Genomic DNA, 20,543 nt, shown 5'->3' with positions numbered 1-20,543 from the left:
TGCTATCAGCGCCCGACTGGCATACGCGGTGGGTACCCCGTATCTTGAATCAGTTTCTTGCATTAGAACAGCCCGAGGCCGATGGGGCTAGCGTCAAAAACCACCTCTGTGCGCCTATTCAGGCGGAAATATGCCATTACTCTGTCATCAATAAGGGCGTCCTTGATTGCTTGGAATGCCGAGTCTTCCTTGGCGGACCATACCAATGCTTGACCAACCTTGGTCAGAACCGGCAGGGGCTCAGAGAGGGATGTGAGGTTGGGGATGAACCGGCCACAGTACGTGGGCATTCCGAGAAAACTTCGGACCTCCATGGCTGTCGTCGGCCTTGGCGCCAAGCGGATGGCTTCTGCCTTTTTTGGGTCAACGCGCAGCCCATCCCTGGAGAAAATGTAACCAAAAAAGGTCACGGATTCTTGGTAGAATGAGCATTTCGCTCGGTGCAGGGTGAGTCCATGATCTGCCAGGCGTTGCAGGGTAGCTCTGAGGTGGATATGGTGCTCTTTGAGAGATTTGGAGAATACAAGAATATCATCGCTCAAATTGATTTCCCCAGACAATCCCGACAGCGTCTCTTTTATGGCGTTCTGAAAAACTTCTGCGGCAGAGGAGACGCCGAAGCTTAGCCTCTTGTACCGGCGCAAACCAACGTGTGTAGAGAACGTGGTAATATTGCGGCTGTCTGGGTGGAGCTCCAGTTGGTGGTATCCTGCGTTGAGATCCAGCTTGCTGAACCACAGAGCTCCGTTTAGGTCCACGACAATGTCATCCATCGTGGGTGTAAGATGGCGTTCTCTCGTAATGGCCTTGTTCGGTAGGCGCATGTCGACGCACAGTCGAATGGCTCCTGGCTGCTTTGGTTTCGGGGCAATCACGAGGGGTGAAACCCAGGGGGTCGGTGCTGACGCTTTTTCGATAACCCCTAAATCTTCCAATTTTTGAAGTTCTTCTTCCACCCACGGCCGCAGATGAAACGGCACTCTCCTGTGTCTTAATGCTGTAGGCCTGACTGGTAGGTCCGCGTGCAGCTTGATGACTTTTCCCTTGAGGTGGCCTAACCCCTTAAACAGCACGGGGAAGTCCTTAGGCATTTCCTGTGGATGTAGCTCATGCACCTTGTTGGCAAAGAACACCAGATCCAGGTCTTCCGCCGTATGGTAGCTGAGGAGAGTCCCTCTTTTCCCTTCCGTCAAGTGGAACCTGGTCCTCAGGCTTTGTCCCTTGCTGACAACATCCACCTCCATGACGCCGCGCAGAGGGAGGTGCTCGTCGCCATTTTGTTGTGACCCCTTGCAGACCCTCCCTGCACCTTGATCCCGCCTCCCAGCTGACCCTCCCACGCTCCGCCCCCTCCACTATCCATTTAAAGCAGATGTCCCAACGCGCAGCGTCCATGCGCTACGGCCGCGCCGAAGGTGCGCCAAAGGTAAGCCCGTCTACGCCCGTCCGCGCCTGGCCCGCGCCCAGCGCCAGACCCCCTGGCCCCCGTACCTCCCACACCACCCGCATTACTTACGATGCCACCACCCTCCTAGCCCTTAACCCCGGCCGTCTCCCCAACTGCGTCCAAGCTGCTCCTGGACACACCCATGGATCCTTCTCCTGCAACTCCTGCAAGTTCGACGGCACCAAGAACAACTCCTCATCTACGATCACACAACAGATATCCGACCCCAACCACCTACAATGCATCCTGCTCAACACCCGCTCAGTCCACAGGCACGCCATCGACCTCTGGAATCTACTAGACACCATCTCTCCGGACATCGCCTTCCTAACAGAAACATGGATGAACGCCTCCTCAGCCCCAGACATCACCATTGCCATCCCGGAAGGCTATAAGATCATTCGTAAGGACCGTACCGGCCACACAGGAGGAGGCATCGCTATCGTCCATAAGAAATCCATCCGCATCTCAACCAGCTCAGACGTCAATCTCGCCAACACTGAACACCTTCACTTCCAGATCCACATCGACCCCAAGACCACACTCAGAGGCACCCTCCTTTACAGGCCACCAGGACCCCGCGCACAATTTAGTGAAGACATCACGGACTTCATCACTCCACACGTGCTCCCCTCCGAGGATTACATCCTTTTGGGAGACCTCAACTTTCACCTTGAAAAGAACAACGACCGCAACACCACCACCCTTCTGGACAACCTCGCCAACCTCGGACTCAAACAACTTGTCACTACCCCCACCCACATCGCAGGTCACACACTCAACCCTATCTTCACCTCCAGCAAACATGTCTCCTTCAGCCACACCACAGCTCTCCTTTGGACTGACCACAGCTGCGTCCACTTTACCTACAACAAGCCCACATCCAACAACCACCCCCAACCCACTCTGCAAAGAAACTGGAACAAAATCACCATCGACCAGATCTCCTCATCGCTTCTTCTAAACCCCCCAGCCCACTCCGCAAACCCCGACCAAGCAGCCACCAACCTCACCCAATGGTTATCCAACAGCGCCGACACCCTAGCACCACTGAAAAAACAACAAATCAAACTAGGCAGCAAGAAGGCCTCCTGGTTCAACGATGATCTTAAGAAATCCAAGAAACTCTGTCGCTCCCTCGAGAAGGCCTGGAAAAAAGACCCAACCACCAGCACCAAGGACGCCTTCAAAAACGCCACCCGCATACACCACCAACTGATCCGGAATGCCAAGAAAGCCGCTTTCAAGGACCGACTAGATAACAACGCCACCAACAGCAAGGAATTATTCAACATCGTCAAGGAATTTACCAACCCCTCAGCCAACTCTAACGACATCACCCCCTCTCAAGCCCTCTGCGACTCCCTAGCCTCATTCCTCCAAAACAAAATCGCAGACATCCACAACAGCTTCGACAACCGACCCGATGACCAACCCACCCAACCCCCTGCAGGACCCCCACCCCCCTTGAACATCCTCAATGACTGGAAGCCAATCTCCACTGAGGACACCATCCGTCTGATGAACTCTATCCACTCAGGATCCCCCACAGACCCATGCCCTCACCACATATTTAACAAAGCAGACTCCATTATAGCACCGCACCTCCGAGACGTCATCAACTGCTCCCTCAACTCCGCAACCTTCCCGGAAAGCTGGAAACATGCCGAACTCAGCGCCCTCCTGAAGAAACCCACAGCTGACCCCACCGAACTCAAAAACTACCGCCCTATCTCACTCCTTCCATTCCCGGCCAAAGTCATCGAGAAAGCGGTCAACAACCAGCTTGCCGCATTCCTCGTAACCAACAAATCCCTCGACTCCTCACAATCCGGCTTCCGAGCCAAGCACAGCACTGAAACCGCCCTATTCGCAGCAACAGACGACATTCGAACTCTACTGGACAATTGAGACACAGTCGCTCTCATCCTCCTCGACCTCTCCGCAGCCTTCGACACGGTCTGTCATAGCACCCTTTTACAACGCCTCAGAAACGTCGGAATCCAAGGAAAAGCACTGGAATGGATCACCTCGTTCCTCACCGGAAGAACCCAGAGAGTCCGCCTTCCACCATTCAAGTCAGAGGCCACTGAAGTCATCTGCGGCGTACCACAAGGATCTTCACTCAGCCCCACCCTCTTCAACGTATACATGAGCCCCCTCGCGGTCATCGCACGCCAACACAACCTCAACATCATCTCCTACGCCGATGACACTCAACTGATCCTATCTCTCACCAGAGACCCTAACACTGCCAAAACCAACCTGCACGAAGGAATGAAAGAAGTAGCCGACTGGATGAAGCACAGCCGTCTGAAACTGAACTCAGACAAAACAGAAGTCCTCATCCTAGGCACCTCCCCCTCCGCCTGGAATGACTCTTGGTGGCCAGAAGCCCTTGGAAAAGCACCCATTCCGACGGACCACGCACGGAACCTGGGCATCATCCTGGATTCCTCCCTCTCGATGAACAGACAAGTCAACGCCGTTTCTTCATCTTGCTTCAACATTCTTCGCATGCTCAAAAAAACATTTTGTTGGATCCCCACCGAAACTAGAAAAACTGTCACCCACGCTCTGGTCACGAGCCGACTGGACTACGGAAACACCCTCTACGCCGGTACCACCGCAAAACTCCAGAAAAAACTTCAACGCATCCAAAACGCCTCAGCCAGGCTCATATTAGACATCCCGCGTAAAGAACACATCTCTGGTCACCTGAAAAACCTCCACTGGCTCCCCGTCAATAAGAGGATTACTTTCCGGCTCCTGACCCACGCACACAAAGCACTCTACGAAATCGGACCCGAATGCCTCAACACACGACTGTCCTTCTACACCCCCTCCCGCCAGCTACGATCCTCCAACCAAGCCCTTGCCACTGTACCTCGCATCAACAAAACCACCATGGGAGGTAGATCCTTCTCCTACCTGGCAGCTAAAACCTGGAACTCACTTCCCACTCACCTTCGCCTTACTCAGAACCACCTAGCATTCAGAAAGCAACTTAAAACGTGGATATTTGACAAGTAATTCCCCACCCTTCTTCAAGCGCCTTGAGACCCTCTGGGTATGTAGCGCGCTATATAAATTTATTGACTTGACTTGACTTGACTCGTATGTGTATATCTTTGCTCTGGACGGCAGAAGGGGTGGGCGAGGTGAAAGTTTGTCGTACTGGATGCTGTCCATGACATTGACTGACGCCCCTGTGTCTATCAGGGCATGTACCGCAGATCATGCCACGGTGACGTCACACATCAGTGGTGGTCGTCTTCTGGAACCTTCTCTGCCAATGAACGACACAAAGAATACATCATCTTCATCGTCTTCAAGATTGAAATTTGAACGCGACGCGTCACCACAAGGTCCAGGATCTTTGAGCGTTAACTGACGCACTCCCTGTGCAAGGCTGCGTGGGCTAGGGTGGTTGGGGCGCCGTCCGCAGCTATTCCGGCAGACTTTTGCGAAATGGTTAGGCTTGCAGCACTGTGAGCACGTCTTTTCTTTTGCTGACCACCGTCCCCCTGCCAGATGATCCATGCCACAGTTGCCACACATGGTGTTTTACAGAGCTCTTGGTCCTCCCCGTGACTGTTGATGCCATCTGCGGATCACTTCTACTCTCTCTTCCTTGATTGCTGGGGACCGTGCTGCCACGGCAGGGCGATGCAGGGTTGCCTCCATCTCGTCGGCCCGAGCGTTGGACAGTTCATGAGATCTTGCCAGGACCAGTATTTCGTCGAGGAAAATGCGGGGTTGTCGGATAATCAGCCATCTGAGCTGAACGGACTTGCAGCTAAGAATGAGCTTGGCGCGAATTTCCAACCTCTGATCTGGCTGTTCACATGAGGTGGCGAGCTTCCGTAGGTGGGCGTAATAGACATCGACGGTCTCCGTGTCCCCTTGTCGCGCCTGTCGAAGTTTGAACCATTCGTAGTCCGGGTTGATTTGAGGATCAAAATGGCGGTTCATGGCGGCAACAGCCCCGGCGTAGTCGTCATCTTCACCCATGTCTGGCAGCGTCTCGAGTAGGTCGCAAAGTTCAGCTCCTCCTTAGCACATGAGGAGCGATCTCTTCACCTTGTTGTCCGTCTCCCAGACACCAACGAAGTAGTGGTCAAGGCGGCCAATCCAGGAGTGCCATTGCGCTGCTGCGGTAGAAGGGTCCGAGAGCTCACTGAATGGAGGCAGCGGGGCAGCGATGCCATGGCCTAAAGGAGCAGAAGCATGCTGGGCCATCTGGACGGGAGTGGGGGCCTGAAACGCAGCTTGGTGCGGAATCTGCGCATTTTGCAGAGGGGCCCCACCAGGGGCGGCTGGATCAGTCATTGCCACGGGGCGTGGCGCAGCGGCGTGGCGCAGCGTGGACTACGGGTGCGTGTAAATGCAGGCGCGCTGTGTCTCCGTGCGACGTGCGTGAACCTGGTTGGCTCCAAAGAGGGCTTTCCTCAATGTGTGCTGTGCCTCAGTGTCTTTCCCCTCCTTGCCACAGCAACTATCTCCCAGGGCCTGAGTCTTCCTGGCTGCGTATATTCTTATATGTTTTCTATTTTCCAGAGCCCAACGAAGCAGTGGGCAGGCTTGTGGGTACTAGGGGTGCAGCACCACGTTGTAGCAGGCCCAGAGGCAGGCAGAGCCCGTGTAGCAGTGAAGAGGGCAGAAAGCCTGAAACAGGGCAGCATGCGGCAGAGGAAGTGGGGGGGGGGGGTGAAGCACACCGGCCTCCCCAGCTCGCGAGGGCCGACTCAGTCCCTCCGCGCGAGCACAGCGATGCGCAGGTCTCAACGTGAAGTCTCCCGCGGGAAACATCATTAACAACGAAGGCAGTACTACGCGTAACGTTTACAACGAGGCACTTACCACGTAAACGTCTTTCCAACGCGTATGCCTTCAACGATGTCTCTACCACGAACAAAAAAAAAAAGTAGGATTAAAAAGGGAGGTTGGGGGGGTCTCCCCCGCATAATAAAACGATCCTGACGTGCTGAAGAAAACAGCGTCGTAAGAGAGGTAGCGGAATAAACTTCCGCTTCCGCTTCCTCTTTACGACGTAAGAGCGACGTGGTAAAGATGATGAGGGGAAAACGAATTCCGTGGTAACGCATGCGTGGAAAAGGCATGCGTTGCAACGGAATTCGTGGTAGCGTCATATAACCGTCTCCCGCAGCAGCTGCACCACGTGGGTTGTGCGCGCGGCCGAATGCCGAACACAGCAGAGCCAGCAGGCAGAGGCGGCAGGGTGTGGGAAGAGCAGCGGTCTCTGCCCTCGATGGACCCTCACCTCTGCGCCTCGTCCAGCGCACGGGAGCACACAAAGACTCCGCGGAACATCTCGGAGCGCGGGCATCAGCAGCAGGTGAGCCTGGCAGGCAGGCACACACCACGGTCTCGGCGGTGGCAGGGCTCGAGCGCTAAGCAGTGCGAGCACAGCGGACACAGGCACAGGGCCGACACAGGTCCGCGGGGGCGAGGCGTGGGGTAGACCCGCTTCATCGCCAGTGTGGTGACGTGGGTCACCTGGGGGCAAGGATTGCCTATGCCACGTAGTGGGGCCTACACTCACTGAATGAGGGCACACAGACACTCACTACTAGTATGGGCCGAAGACTCCGTGCGGTCTCGCACCCGTTTATTTATCCACTCGTGCGAGCCTGCCCTCGGGGTGTGTGTGTGCGTGACTGCGTGTGTGTACGGGTTGTGTGGTTCCGTTATTACACATTGTGGTCTCTGCGAACGGAGCATGAGCTGCTACTAACATGGCAGCCATGTTGGACTCGCGCTTTAAAGTGCACCTTGTGGTTTCTGAGAAGAGAGGAGGAACTGCTACTAACATGGCAGCCATGTTGGACTCGCGCTTTAAAGTGCACCTTGTGGTTTCTGAGAAGAGAGGAGGAACTACTACTAACATGGCAGCCATGTTGGACTCGCGCTTTAAAGTGCACCTTGTGGTTTCTGAGAAGAGAGGAGGAACTGCTACTAACATGGCAGCCATGTTGGACTCGCGCTTTAAAGTGTGCCTTGTGGTCTCTGAGAAGAGAGGTGGAACTGCTACTAACATGGCAGCCATGTTGGACTCGCGCTTTAAAGTGCCCCTTGTGGTCTCTGAGAAGAGAGGAGGAACTGCTACTAACATGGCAGCCATGTCGGTTTCCCGCACTAAAATGTGCATTTTGTCTCTGCGACGGGAGCATGAGCTGCTGCTAACATGGCAGCCATGTTGACTCCCAATTTAGAGTAGGCTCTGGAATGGTGAACGGGTCTGTTCCTGGTGCTGAGGGCTACTTACAACAAGATTTATGTCATGGCAAACAGTTGATTCTCATGCCCAATGCTTTCCTTGGAAGTCCCAGTAGACACTAGCCATGTCAGAGGTGCTGAATGCCAAGGCTGTGCAGTCTTGATTCCACCACAGGCTTCTTTCTTCCGTCACCACACACTCCCTGACCCTTTATCTCACTTTTTCAGGTGCTTTGTCTTTTTTCTTTCTTTATCTCTGTTTTTGTATCCTACTCTTCCTCCTTCTAGCCCCTGTTTGTGTTTTTCTTTCGCTTGCTCCAGTTTAAAATCTGATGAGGATGAATAAGCGCCGGTGATAGTCAGGGCCCCCACCGGTTTAAATTAAGCACTGGTCTTGAGTAGTCCATCCTTGAGGTTCAGAGATCTGTGGACTTTGCGGTGAGATGACCTGAGGAAGGTGTTGTTCTCAGTGCTCAAAGGGGGTGTGGGACTGGAAGTCGAGGGGTCCTATGGTCTCTATCAGAATACTTTGTTTTGGTTCCATGGAAAAATGACATGTTACACCTTCTTTTGAGCATCAATTGTGGACTCTTCAGCTTTAGATGTTCTTGTCACTTCCAGGCAGTCTCCCTAAACGCATGGCCCAGGTTTCATAACTTCCAGATATTGGACTGGGCGTCTACATGACCCGGGTGCGAAGGCACCTTTACCTTTGCCAACCACCTGGACCCTGCTCCAAGCACTAGGGTACGAAGGACTCCGAGGGATGCGGACGAGGAGGTGTTTTCTCCTCACAGAGCCACAGAAAAGAGAACCAAGTGATGGAAGCCGTGTTTGACCCCGTCACGAGGTGACCCTCACGCACATGGGCTACAGAACCACTGGCTTCACGCACTGTCAGGACCAGGGCGTCTGCTACACTTAATATCTGGGCAGAACATTTAAAAAAAAGACTCTGAGTACTTACCATGGGGTGTAGGACGGAATGTTTCAAAAATGAATTACAATTATATTTTGTGAGGGAATTAAGAACGCACACGAGATGGGTTCCCGTGAAAAAAGGGCTCAAAATGGAGGGTGTATGTATTTAATTAATGTATTAATTTGTCAATACTTGCTTGTAATTAATTGAAGACTTTCCACCTTGTAGTGAGTATGTTGTCCAAACAAGTCAGTCTAGAATTTATTTTGAGTAATTTCTTAAATTATATGCAATGAATGGTTACATTAAAGATTGAATATGTAATATTCTCATATTGAATGAGTCTGGTCTAATTACAAATTCTTTCACTGCCATTGTAGGGTTCTGTCTTATCTATATTACTTTTTGTAGTAATAATTGTGAACATCAAATTGTAACTGTAAAGTTTGATAAAGATATCATATTTCATGCATGACTGTAAGACGTGGATAATTTAGAATATAAAGCATCTTTCTTTTTTGTCGTTTCAGCCTTGAGAAAGTATCAGGAGTCGCGAAACATGTGTTGGATAGCGTTTTCAATGTTTATACTTGAGATGATTTAATTGTTTTGACGACATCATTACTTTGACTTTCTTCCTATGTGCTGTCTCTGCCACTGAATGAATTACACTTTGGTTAATTTATAATAAGGTATGTATTAACTATCTCACATACTGATTGATTATACATTTACTTCACGCCTTCGAATAATTCCCTTGGGTGTCTCCTTCTGGTTTATGTATTTGACACTTCTGATCATAATGGGGAGCTATCATTTTGGGGTCCACCTTTATGCTGGACAGATCAACCCTTTCATTTGACCAGGTAAGTTGTTAGTGATGATAACATACATGACTCACACGCATACATGCTTACGTTTTCGTGGTTGATGTGTTTGAGCAGTCGCAGCTCGCGGTACGCCCTCTTGGCGTGGATCACGGACTGGAAGGGTCGGTACAGCTTCTTGATGGCGACCTTATCCCCCGTCGCCTGGTCTCTGGCCGAGCTGCATAGAAGGGACACATATGTAAGGCATGATAGCAGCAAAGAGTCACTGTCACTTTATCCACTCCCGTATAAACACATCCACCCTCTCTTCAAACCCATGGATTTGGTGGTCATGTTCTCATTATGCCTCATTTCCTTCTTACATTCTGAAATTAACCTGAGTGTTTGTGATCTGTGGCGCTGCATACACCTCTGTCCTTCTTCATTAATTACTGAATATATGACTTTAGTTTGCATGTGATACATCGAATGCTATTACAACACGGTCGTTACAATGACCACGATGTTACATCGCATACAATTACATCGCAAGTTGTTACAACGACTTGCTGTAGAGGGCGCGCTGGACTTAGGAATAGTATAATTTACTATTCCTACTCCAGTTTGTGCAACAGTAGGGAAGGTGTTGAACTGTAAATCCAACACCTTCTGCCCCCTATAGCAAGTCACTGTAACGACTTGCTACGTAATCAAATGCGATGTAACAACACAGTTGTTGTAACGACCGCGTTGTAATAGCTTGCGATGTATCACATTTAAACTAAACGATATCTCCCTTAATGAATATATGACACTGCGTCTGTCTGTCTGTCATTTTCTATTCACCATGGTCAGTTTGTATTTCTATCATTCCCAAATTTCCACTCAACTCCCTAGCTCATGCCACACCCTTTCCTCTTACTTCTCCCTCCATATACTATTCCTCCGGGTTATGTAAAGCTGACCCACGGCCCCTGTGTGGGCGGTACCCGCTATATCAAGGATTAAATAAATACAAATATTTAGACTTCACCACCTAATCGAGCCCTGGATGGAAGATACTTGGATGCAGAATCCTCTTATAGTGCACTTGCTTTTCTTCAGCCAGAGAGATTCCAACTGTAGGCTTTAAGAATTTTATAACAATATTTAACAGAGGTTCTCCCCCCTGGGAGAGCCGACAATATGGCGAGGAGTCGGGGGACATCCAAGGTACCAGGGTGTGGTTGCGCCGGCTCCCAAAGATAGGGTCAGTGGCAATTGGGCCAGGTCAGGCGCTGAACCGAAAGCATTAAAATGCTTCTGAGGCAATGCAGCTAGATCCCGCCCCTATTTAAAGGGCATCATGGCTGCCAGCGGGCCTCTTTGTTCCTGATCGCGGCCGAAGAGGACACAGTTGCTTCGTCCCGTGGGACACTCACCTCTCATCAGCAACTGCACAATGGTAGAGGGCCCCTTCCCAGGCCATCGCCCTGCCGGGAGCCGCATGGGCTGGAGAGCTTTTCGTTTCAACTGAGGTTTGTCAGGACATGAGAATACGGGAAGCATTTTTGAAGGACTCTAATGGGACGGTGGTATGGCCAAGCCCTGCCAAGATCAGTAGGGAGTTTGGTCTCTTTACAGATGCCGCAGGCAGCACAGGCTTTGGGGCCATTTTAGGCACAGCTTGGTGCGTTCAGCGATGGCCTGAAGACTGGGTAGAATCTGGGCCGGTTGCGAACAATGGTTCCCTTGGGCTCTTTCCCACTTTGATGCCCCTCACGATAAGGCCAGAACACTTCTGCAACCAGTTTTGGTCGGATAACATGACAGTGGTGGAGTGCATTAACCAAAAAGCTGCCAAGTTTAAAATGTTGTTGCACTTATTGAAGGAGATCGTACTGCTTTGTTTGAGACTAAATGTTGTCTGCAGATCGAAACATGTGCCTTGTGTACTGAACAATGCAGTGGATGCTTTATCTAATCTGGAGATGCAGGTTTTCAGGTATCACCACCGGGAAGCAGCGGGGCTCCGCTCACCATTCCAGGAGGAACTACGGCAGCTTGGTGCCCCATCTATCCGACCAGTTTAGCGCCCAGGACAAGGCGTGCCTGTGAGGGGGCATACTGTACATATCACAGGTTCCAGGATGTACAAGGAGTGGGGGGATGGTTTACACCTGACTCAGTACCTCATTCCGGGGTATCTGAGAGAGGAAGGGAGACCAGAGTCCTATGCCAAGCGACATTTTGTGGCAATCTCATTTTTGCGAAGATGCTGGGTTACAGAGATGGGACGAGGGACTCCTGGTGCAAAGGGCACTGACGGGCTGGCAGTGCTTAGAGGGAGTAGACACGACTCCAGGCACCCCATAGACACAGAATAACTGGAAAATATCATGGCCAGTCTTGGCAAGGTATGTAGCTCATCCAATAAAGTTAACTTTTTTAGGGCAGCGTTCTCCCTGGCATTTTATGGGCATTTAGAGTGAGCGAGTTGGTAGCGAAGAACAAAAAAGATATGAGAGGTGGTCTGCAGCGAACAGACATTCTATGGCCAAATGGCTCCTTGTCGGTCACCATTACCTATTCTAAGACTGCCAAGTGGGCAGGGAAGATCACATATTGCTGCACCGAGCCCCAGGGAATGACCGTTGTCCACTGGGGAATCTGGAAGCCTTGATGGCCCACCGGGTTCAAGGGAGGGTAGGCCCTCTTTTTGTACATGAGCATGGAATGATACTCACAAGGTTTCAATTCGCCAGGGTGCTCAGCAGGACTCTGGTGTCAGCAGGGTTGGATCCGGCAGAATATAATTCCTATTCCTTTCAGATTGGCACAGCGAACGCTGCGGCAAGCATGAGTTGGGTGGGACAGGCCGTTCAAAGGATGGGCAGATGGACGTTGGATTGCAACAAGCGCTATGTGAGGCTGAACATGTTGTGAATGTCCTGTTTTCTATTTGTGTAATTTTCCCATTCCTTCCCATATTCTCCTGTCAACGCAGGTGGAGGACATATTAAAAGGATGCAGCTGCCGGATACTTCATTGCCTCCAATCTTCACGGGAGCAAGAGGAGTCACAGACGTGCTGGTGTTGGGTCACACGTATGTGAGAGGTGTGCAGAGTGTTTTTATTCTGCAGGTGACTACGCATCACGAGCAAGGAAAGATGGGTATCAGCTGACTTTCTGCAGACAAGGGGGACTACACTTGGCCCACTGGATAACTACATTGGACAAAATGCTTCCATGGTTGATAATTGTGCATCTAGGTCGGAGACGTCGGAGAGACTGGTTTGACTTGATTGTCTCTGAAATGTGTTGTCTCTCAAAGAAGTCCCCGGAGGCTATAATTGCGTGGTCCAATATTGTCCAGAGGTTGAGTTGGAGAGGTGGTAAGTCAGTCAGAGCTATAAACGAGCCAGTGAAACGGTTGTACCGAAAGGTGGATAAGTTGTTCAGGACAGCTCGTTTGTCAGCCATACCTCATGGGTGCATAAAGGGTGAGCGTTTTTTATTACAGGATAGAGTGCACCTGTCAAAAGAAGTTAATGCAATGTTTCTGGAAAATGTGCTGGCCTGGCTAAGAGCACAGGGTGTGGGAGCAAGTCAAGTCAAGTCAAAAATTTGTATAGCGCACTACTCACCCGGAGGGTCTCAAGGCGCTTGAGGGGGGGGGGGGTTCGTTACTTGTCGAATAGCCAAGTTTTGAGTTGTTTTCTGAAGGAAAGGTGGTTCTGTGTGAGGCGAAGGTGGGTGGGGAGAGAGTTCCAGGTTTTAGCCGCCAAGTAGGAGAAAGATCTTCCTCCCATGGCGGTTCTTCGGATGCGTGGAATCGCGGCGAGGGCTTGATTGGACGATCGTAGTTGGCGGGTGGGGGTGTAAAAGGTCAGGCACGTGTTGAGGTATTTGGGTCCTAGGTCATAGAGGGCTTTGTGTGAGTGGGTGAGGAGACGGAACGTTATTCTCTTGTTGACGGGGAGCCAATGAAGTTCTCTCAGGTGACCGGAAATGTGATCATGGCGGGGTATGTCTAGGATGAGTCTGGCGGAGGCGTTCTGAATGCGTTGGAGTTTTTTCTGTAATTTGGCTGTGGTTTCGGCGTAGAGGGTGTTTCCGTAGTCCAGTTGGCTTATGACAAGTGCTTGGGTGACTGTCTTTCTTGTGTCAGTGGGGATCCATCGGAAGATCTTTTTGAGCATGCGTAATATGTTAAAGCATGATGATGAGATGGCGTTGACTTGTCTGTTCATCGAGAGGGAGGAGTCTAGAATAAATCCCAGGTTGCGAGCATGGTCCGTTGGTTTGGGCGCGCTGCCTAGGGCCGGTGGCCACCATGAGTCGTCCCATGCTGAGGGGGGTGATCCTAGGATGAGGACTTCCGTCTTGTCTGAATTTCGTTTTTAGCGGCTGTTCTTCATCCACTCGGCTACGTCTTTCATCCCTTCGTGTAGGTTGATTTTGGCGGTGTTAGGGTCTTTGGTGAGGGAGGGGATCAGCTGTGTGTCGTCAGCGTAGGAGATGATTTTGAGGTTGTGTTGGCGTGTGATGGATGCAAGGGGGCTCATGTAGACGTTGAAGAGGGTGGGGCTGAGCGAGGAGCCTTGGGGAACGCCGCAGATGACTTCGGTGGCCTCTGATCTGAAAGGGGGGAGGCAGACTCTCTGGGTTCTCCCGGCGAGGAACTATATGATCCAATCCAATGCTTTTCCTTGTATTCCGATGTTGTTGAGGCGTTGTACAAGGGTGCTATGGCAGACCGTGTCGAACACTGCGGAGAGGTCCAGAAGGATGAGGGCAGCTGTTTCCCCATTGTCAAGTAGTGTTCGGATGTCGTCTGTGGCTGCGATGAGGGCGGTCTCGGTGCTATGTTTGGCTCGGAAGCCGGACTGTGAGGGGTCGAGGGAGCCGTTAGACTCGAGGAAGGCGGCAAGCTGATTGTTGACGGTCTTCTCTATGATTTTGGCAAGGAAAGGGAGGAGCGAGATGGGGCGGTAGTTCTTAAGTTCGGTGGGGTCTGCTATAGGTTTCTTCAGGAGGGCACTGAGTTCGGCATGTTTCCAGCTTTCCGGGAAGGTAGCGGTGTTGAGAGAGCAGTTGATGATATCCCAGAGGTGGGGGGCGATGATGGAGTCGGCCTTGTTGAAGATGTGGTGGGGGCATGGGTCGGTTGGTGATCCGGAGTGAATGGAGTTCATCAAGCGGATGGTGTCTTCGATGCTGATCGGGTTCCAGGCGCAAAGGGTGGTGGTGGGGGGCTTCAGTTTGGTGGTAAGGAGGGTGGACTGGTCGCTGAAGCTGTTATGTATGTCCGCGATTTTTCCGTGGAAGAACGAGGCTAGAGAGTGACAGAGGTCTTGAGAGGGAGTGACGTCGTTGGTGTCAGCGCTGGGATTGGTAAGCTCTTTGACGATGCTGAAGAGTTCCTTGCTGTTGTGGGCGTTGTTGTCGAGTGGGTCCTTGAATGCTGATTTCTTGGTGGATCGGATCAGCTGGTGGTGTTTGCGGGTGGCATCCTTGAGGGCGGCCATGTTGTCTGTGGTTGGGTTTTTTCGCCAGGTTTTCTAGAGGGCGCGGCAGATCTTTTTGGAGTTCTTGAGGTCGTCATTGAACCAGGAGGCTTTTTTGCTACCTGGCTTGTTGTGTGGCTTTTTCAAGGGTGCTAATTTGTCGGCGCAGTGGGTGATCCATTGTGCGAGATTGATGGCTGCTTGATTTGGGTCCGATGATTTGGTGGGAGGGTTTTTGTTTAGCGATGTGGTGATCTGGTCGGTGGTAAGTTTGTTCCAGTTTCTGCGGGGGACTTGTTGTGGGTGGTGGTGGGTCGTGGTCTTTCTGAAGTTGAAATGGACGCAGCTGTAGTCCGTCCAGTAGAGTCCTGTGGTGTGATTGAAGGAGACGTGTTTGCTGGAGGAGAAGATTGGGTCGAGCGTGTGTCCGGCGTAGTGTGTGGGGGTATTCACCAGTTGTTTGAGTCCGAGATTGGCGAGGTTGTCCAGAAGGGAGATGGTGTTGCTGTCGTTGTTATTTTCCAGGTGGAACTTGAGGTCCCCTAGGAGAATGTAGTCCTCGGTGGGGAGGGCGTGTGGGCTGATGAAGTCAGTGATGTCTTCGCTAAATTGTGTGTGGAGTCCTGGTGGTCTGTAGATGAGGGTGCCTCTAAGTGTGGTTTTGGGGTCGGTGTGTATCTGGAAGTGGAGGTGTTCGGCTGTTGTGAGGGTGTCGTCGGAGCTGGTCGTGATTCGGATGGTTTTCTTGTGGACGATGGCGATGCCTCCTCCTGTCTGGTTGATGTGGTCCTTTCGGATGATCTTGTAACCGTTCGGGGTGGCTATGGCAATGTCCGGCGCTGATGAGGCGTTCATCCAAGATTCTGTGAGAAAGGCGACGTCCGGCGTGGTGTTGTCTATTAGGCTCCATAGTTCAATGGCGTGTCTGTGGACCGAGCGGGTGTTGAGCAGGTAGCACTTCAGGTGGTTGTTGTCAGGCCTCTGTTTGGCGTTTGTGGATGTAGTGTGGGTCTTGATGCAGTCGAACTTGCAGGATTGGCAGGTGAAGGGTCCATGGGTGCGTCCTGGGGCGGCTTGGTGGCAGTCGGGGAGGCGGCCGGTGTTGAGTGCGGAGAGGGTTGCGGCGTCGTACGTTAGGTGGGTGGAATGGGTTTCGCGGGGGCCAGGGGGTTTGGCACTGGGCGTGGTCCAGGCACAGACGGGCATAGACGGGCTTACCTTTGGCGCGCCTTCGGCGCGTATAGGGCGCGTCCGCTGCGCGTGATCGCTGCACATAGGTGCATCTGACATAAGTGGATAGTGGAGGGGGGCGGAGCTAGGGAGGAGCAGCTGGGAGGCGGGAGCGGGGTGGCGAGTGGGGAAGGGATCGCTTGTGAATTCTGTAGGGAGCGGGGGTGGGGCCGTGGGGGAGCAGCGGCAGGGAGCGGGGAGGAGGAGATGTGCTGGGGCACAAAATGGCACCAAGCAACAACAACAAAAAACAATGCGGGCGAGATCGGGGCAGAGGCTGGCACAGATGCTAAAAAAGGCAGCAAATACGATATAACACGGAGCGGGGCACAGAGATGCTAAATAGGCAGCAAATACGATACCAAACGGAGCTGGGCACACAGTGAGGATGAAATGAGGGCACACTGTGAGGAAGAAATGCGAGGACGGCCAGGAGTGAGTGGTAAACTATGCTGGCCTGTGACGGGTGAGGTCAAGATTTGGGAGGGACTTCCTGTCCCTTTAGGGCATCCTTTTTTATTCCAAATTCAGCATCAGCGTCCCTGGACCCTCCAAGGGGTGCTGCTACCAAGTCAAAAGGAGGTGGCAGGGGCTCAGGGGGGTCTGGGCGGTCTCTGACATGCAATCCTTACCTATCAACCACCCACGCAGGTGCATTTGGGCAAAACCTAGCACTGGACCTTGGTGGACTAGGAACCTGGGGGTATATGGTGGTTCACAATAGGTATCCTATGGGCAGCTGGGCCCCCTGCAGAAGAACTCCCAAGGCGGGGGTGCTCCCAGTATGGGAGAGGGAAGGTGGGGCCCTCCCCTAAGGAGGGCCCCATCCTATGGGACAGAGGAGGTGTGAAAGGAAGGGGCACAGAGCCAGTCGTGATCTCACTAGAAACGGGTATGGATTTTTTTTGGGCTGCACAGGAACAGACTAGTTATGGTTAGGTGATTCCCATGTACTAGAGTCTCCGTTAATGCTAAGTCTCACTTGATGTAATAATGTGGTTACTGTGTAAAATGTAATGAAAAGTGTTTTTTGTGTGAAAATAATAAATACGGCCAGGGGTCTTACCGCCCCTAACCCAAAGAAATAAGAATGGGCTCATGACATTGTTTTGACATTGCTGTTGGCTCAAGAGGCATCAGCGACTCCCTGGCCATATACTGAACTCCAGTCTGACTTTTTACGTTACTGGCCTTTACAAGATCACATTGACAGCAACTAGAGGGACAGATCTGGTCTTTGAGCGGAAAATAACTTTGAGAAATGCTATTCTCTGTTGACAGAGTCATGTTTAATGTCACAATGTCTGCAGATAGTGATAGAGCTGTAAAAATAAATCCCTATCAGGAAGTGAGCGCTGCAGTAATCACAACCTCAGAGCCTATCTGTGGGGTAAATTCAAGGCTGGGCTTGCCAGAGAAAGGGATATATATATATATATATATATATATATATATATATATATATATATATATATATATATATATATATATATATATATATATATATATATATATATATCGGCTTCACTTGCACCAGCCTGTCGCACTCCAAGGCGGGTGCCTGCCAGTCGGGGGTGCACCCGACAACAATGTCAGCTCCGACAATCCCTCCCCACAATCCTTGGGAATTAGGAGGCAGCACTCCAAAGATAGATGCATAAAGATTTTAATCTCACAAGCGCTTTCGGCACTCGGCCTTCGTCAGGTATGAGACGCTGAGAATCAACAATAGATTGTATTTAAACTCCCGCGTTGCACGGGTAATAAACATAAAGGTAGGACTAACCTCAAAAGATAATTCAAACATAGAATGGCGGTCGCCATCTTGTAATGGTAATGGTTGCAATGTGTTATACACATATATATTCAATGAGCAATATCTCAATATATTTCCACAAAATGCAACCATATCAACTAAATCATAACGCCCTGTATGGGCATACACCAAGTAAGAGGTCCCTCTCTTTTCTTTATGCTATGTCGCCCTGGATGGGCATGAATCCATAACGGTATCTACAACGTACACAACCCTAATGGAATTAAATTGTTTACATGATCGTTCATCCTTTCATATATACACAGTAAATAAACATGAAGCAAAGTTACAGTCAATAGGAATCAAATCATCCCAGGTGCACAGCTAAGTCCTCATGCATGTTCAATCCGGCCGGCGTTTTACTTAGCAAATCGATTATATATCGGGATTCCAAACGCCTTAATTTCAGGAGTCTGTCGCCACCCCTTACATTCACCGGGACAGAGTCTAAGCAGAAAAATGTCAGCAATTCTCTGTTGCGAGCGTGCTCCTTGTCAAAATGTCTCGCAACCGGATAAGTTGCATCTGCATTCTGTATCGCTCTTTGGTGCTCCAGTATCCTCAGTTTTACTGGATTGGTGGTACTGCCCACATACCTTCTGCCACAAGGACATGTTAGACAGTACACCACGTAAGGCGTAGAACATGTGAGGAATTTCAAAATTCTTTTAGGCTCTTTGACGCCTGGGATGCTGTATTGGGTTACTCGTTTGCTTCCCTTGCATGCCTTGCATCGTCCGCAGGGGAAGAAACCCTTCATAGGTTCAATTTTCGGTTTTGGTTTTAATTCATCATGGTGACTATGAACCAAATAGTCCTTCAATGCTCTTGCTTTTCTGAATGTTATCATAGGATAGGAGGGCAAATCATGTTTTATGACATTGTCCGTCATCAAAATGTTCCAATGTTTCCGCAAGATGCGTTTGATGTCACAAGAGTTCCTCGAATATGTGGTTATTAATCTGAATTGCCCATTCTGCGATTGTTTGTTCTTATCTTTGTCTTCCAACAATGTGCTCCTTTCAAGGGTTTCAACTTTACTTAATGCTTGCTGCAAAGTTCTAGCATTATACCCCCTTGCTTTAAACCTTTTTATACAATCGCTGGCGGCCTTTTTGAACTCATTGAAAACATTTTTTGAACTGTATTGAGAATATAGTTTGGTCAGAAGGGTATACTATGATGGTCATTGACATTGCTAGCCTGTATACGTGCATTGAGCATGAAGAAGGACTACAGGCCATTTCCTGGTTTCTTGGGAGTAGACCAGTGAAGTATTACGAGCATAATAAAATGTTAATGGAATTTTTAAGATTTAGCCTCATGAACAACATCTTCCTGTTTGGAACCAACCTCTACAGACAGCTTACAGGCGTGGCAATGGGCACTTGCTCTGCCCCAAGCTTCGCGAATTTATTCGTGGGGCACTGGGAAGAGCAGGTAGCTTGGTCCAATACCAACAAAAAATGGAACGAACTGGTGAAATGTTGGTATCGTTACATAGACGACCTGTTCATTATCATTGAAGGATCAGTGGAGCTAGCTGAAGAATATCTGGAGGTACTCAATAATAATGAGAACAATTTGAAATTTACAGTAGAAATCAGCCAAAAGGAAGTGAACTATCTAGACTTGACTGTTTTCATTGAAGGAGGCAATCTGCACACCAAGCTCTATCGTAAAGCCACCGCTGGCAACTCAACACTATATGCCACTAGCGGGCATCCCAAGAGCTTGGTTCACAGCATACCCTATGGTGAGCTTTTAAGGATAAGGAGGAACAATACTAAGGACAATGAGTTCAAAAAGGCCGCCAGCGATTGTATAAAAAGGTTTAAAGCAAGGGGGTATAATGCTAGAACTTTGCAGCAAGCATTAAGTAAAGTTGAAACCCTTGAAAGGAGCACATTGTTGGAAGACAAAGATAAGAACAAACAATCGCAGAATGGGCAATTCAGATTAATAACCACATATTCGAGGAACTCTTGTGACATCAAACGCATCTTGCGGAAACATTGGAACATTTTGATGACGGACAATGTCATAAAACATGATTTGCCCTCCTATCCTATGATAACATTCAGAAAAGCAAGAGCATTGAAGGACTATTTGGTTCATAGTCACCATGATGAATTAAAACCAAAACCGAAAATTGAACCTATGAAGGGTTTCTTCCCCTGCGGACGATGCAAGGCATGCAAGGGAAGCAAACGAGTAACCCAATACAGCATCCCAGGCGTCAAAGAGCCTAAAAGAATTTTGAAATTCCTCACATGTTCTACGCCTTACGTGGTGTACTGTCTAACATGTCCTTGTGGCAGAAGGTATGTGGGCAGTACCACCAATCCAGTAAAACTGAGGATACTGGAGCACCAAAGAGCGATACAGAATGCAGATGCAACTTATCCAATTGCGAGACATTTTGACAAGGAGCACGCTCGCAACAGAGAATTGCTGACATTTTTCTGCTTAGACTCTGTCCCGGTGAATGTAAGGGGTGGCGACAGACTCCTGAAATTAAGGCGTTTGGAATCCCGATATATAATCGATTTGCTAAGTAAAACGCCGGCCGGATTGAACATGCATGAG

The 20,543-nt window shown here is 50.3% G+C and overlaps 1 protein-coding gene across 1 annotated transcript in view; it reads right to left on the bottom strand.

Moving 5' to 3' along the window:
* The window catches only part of LOC147693152 (mitogen-activated protein kinase 14A-like), a 127,782-nt gene that overhangs the window by 91,923 nt on the left and 15,316 nt on the right, over nt 1-20,543 (bottom strand). The window contains exon 2 of the mRNA XM_086939396.1: nt 9,527-9,656. Coding sequence (XP_086795522.1) covers nt 9,527-9,656 — 130 coding nt within the window. The remainder of the gene's footprint in view (nt 1-9,526; nt 9,657-20,543) is intronic.

The sequence above is a fragment of the Lissotriton vulgaris genome, chromosome 9, assembly GCF_964263255.1.
Source record: "Lissotriton vulgaris chromosome 9, aLisVul1.2, whole genome shotgun sequence".
Taxonomy (NCBI): Eukaryota; Metazoa; Chordata; class Amphibia; order Caudata; family Salamandridae; genus Lissotriton; species Lissotriton vulgaris.
Note: the sequence above shows the minus strand (reverse complement) of the source record. Positions and strands in the feature narration are given on the sequence as shown.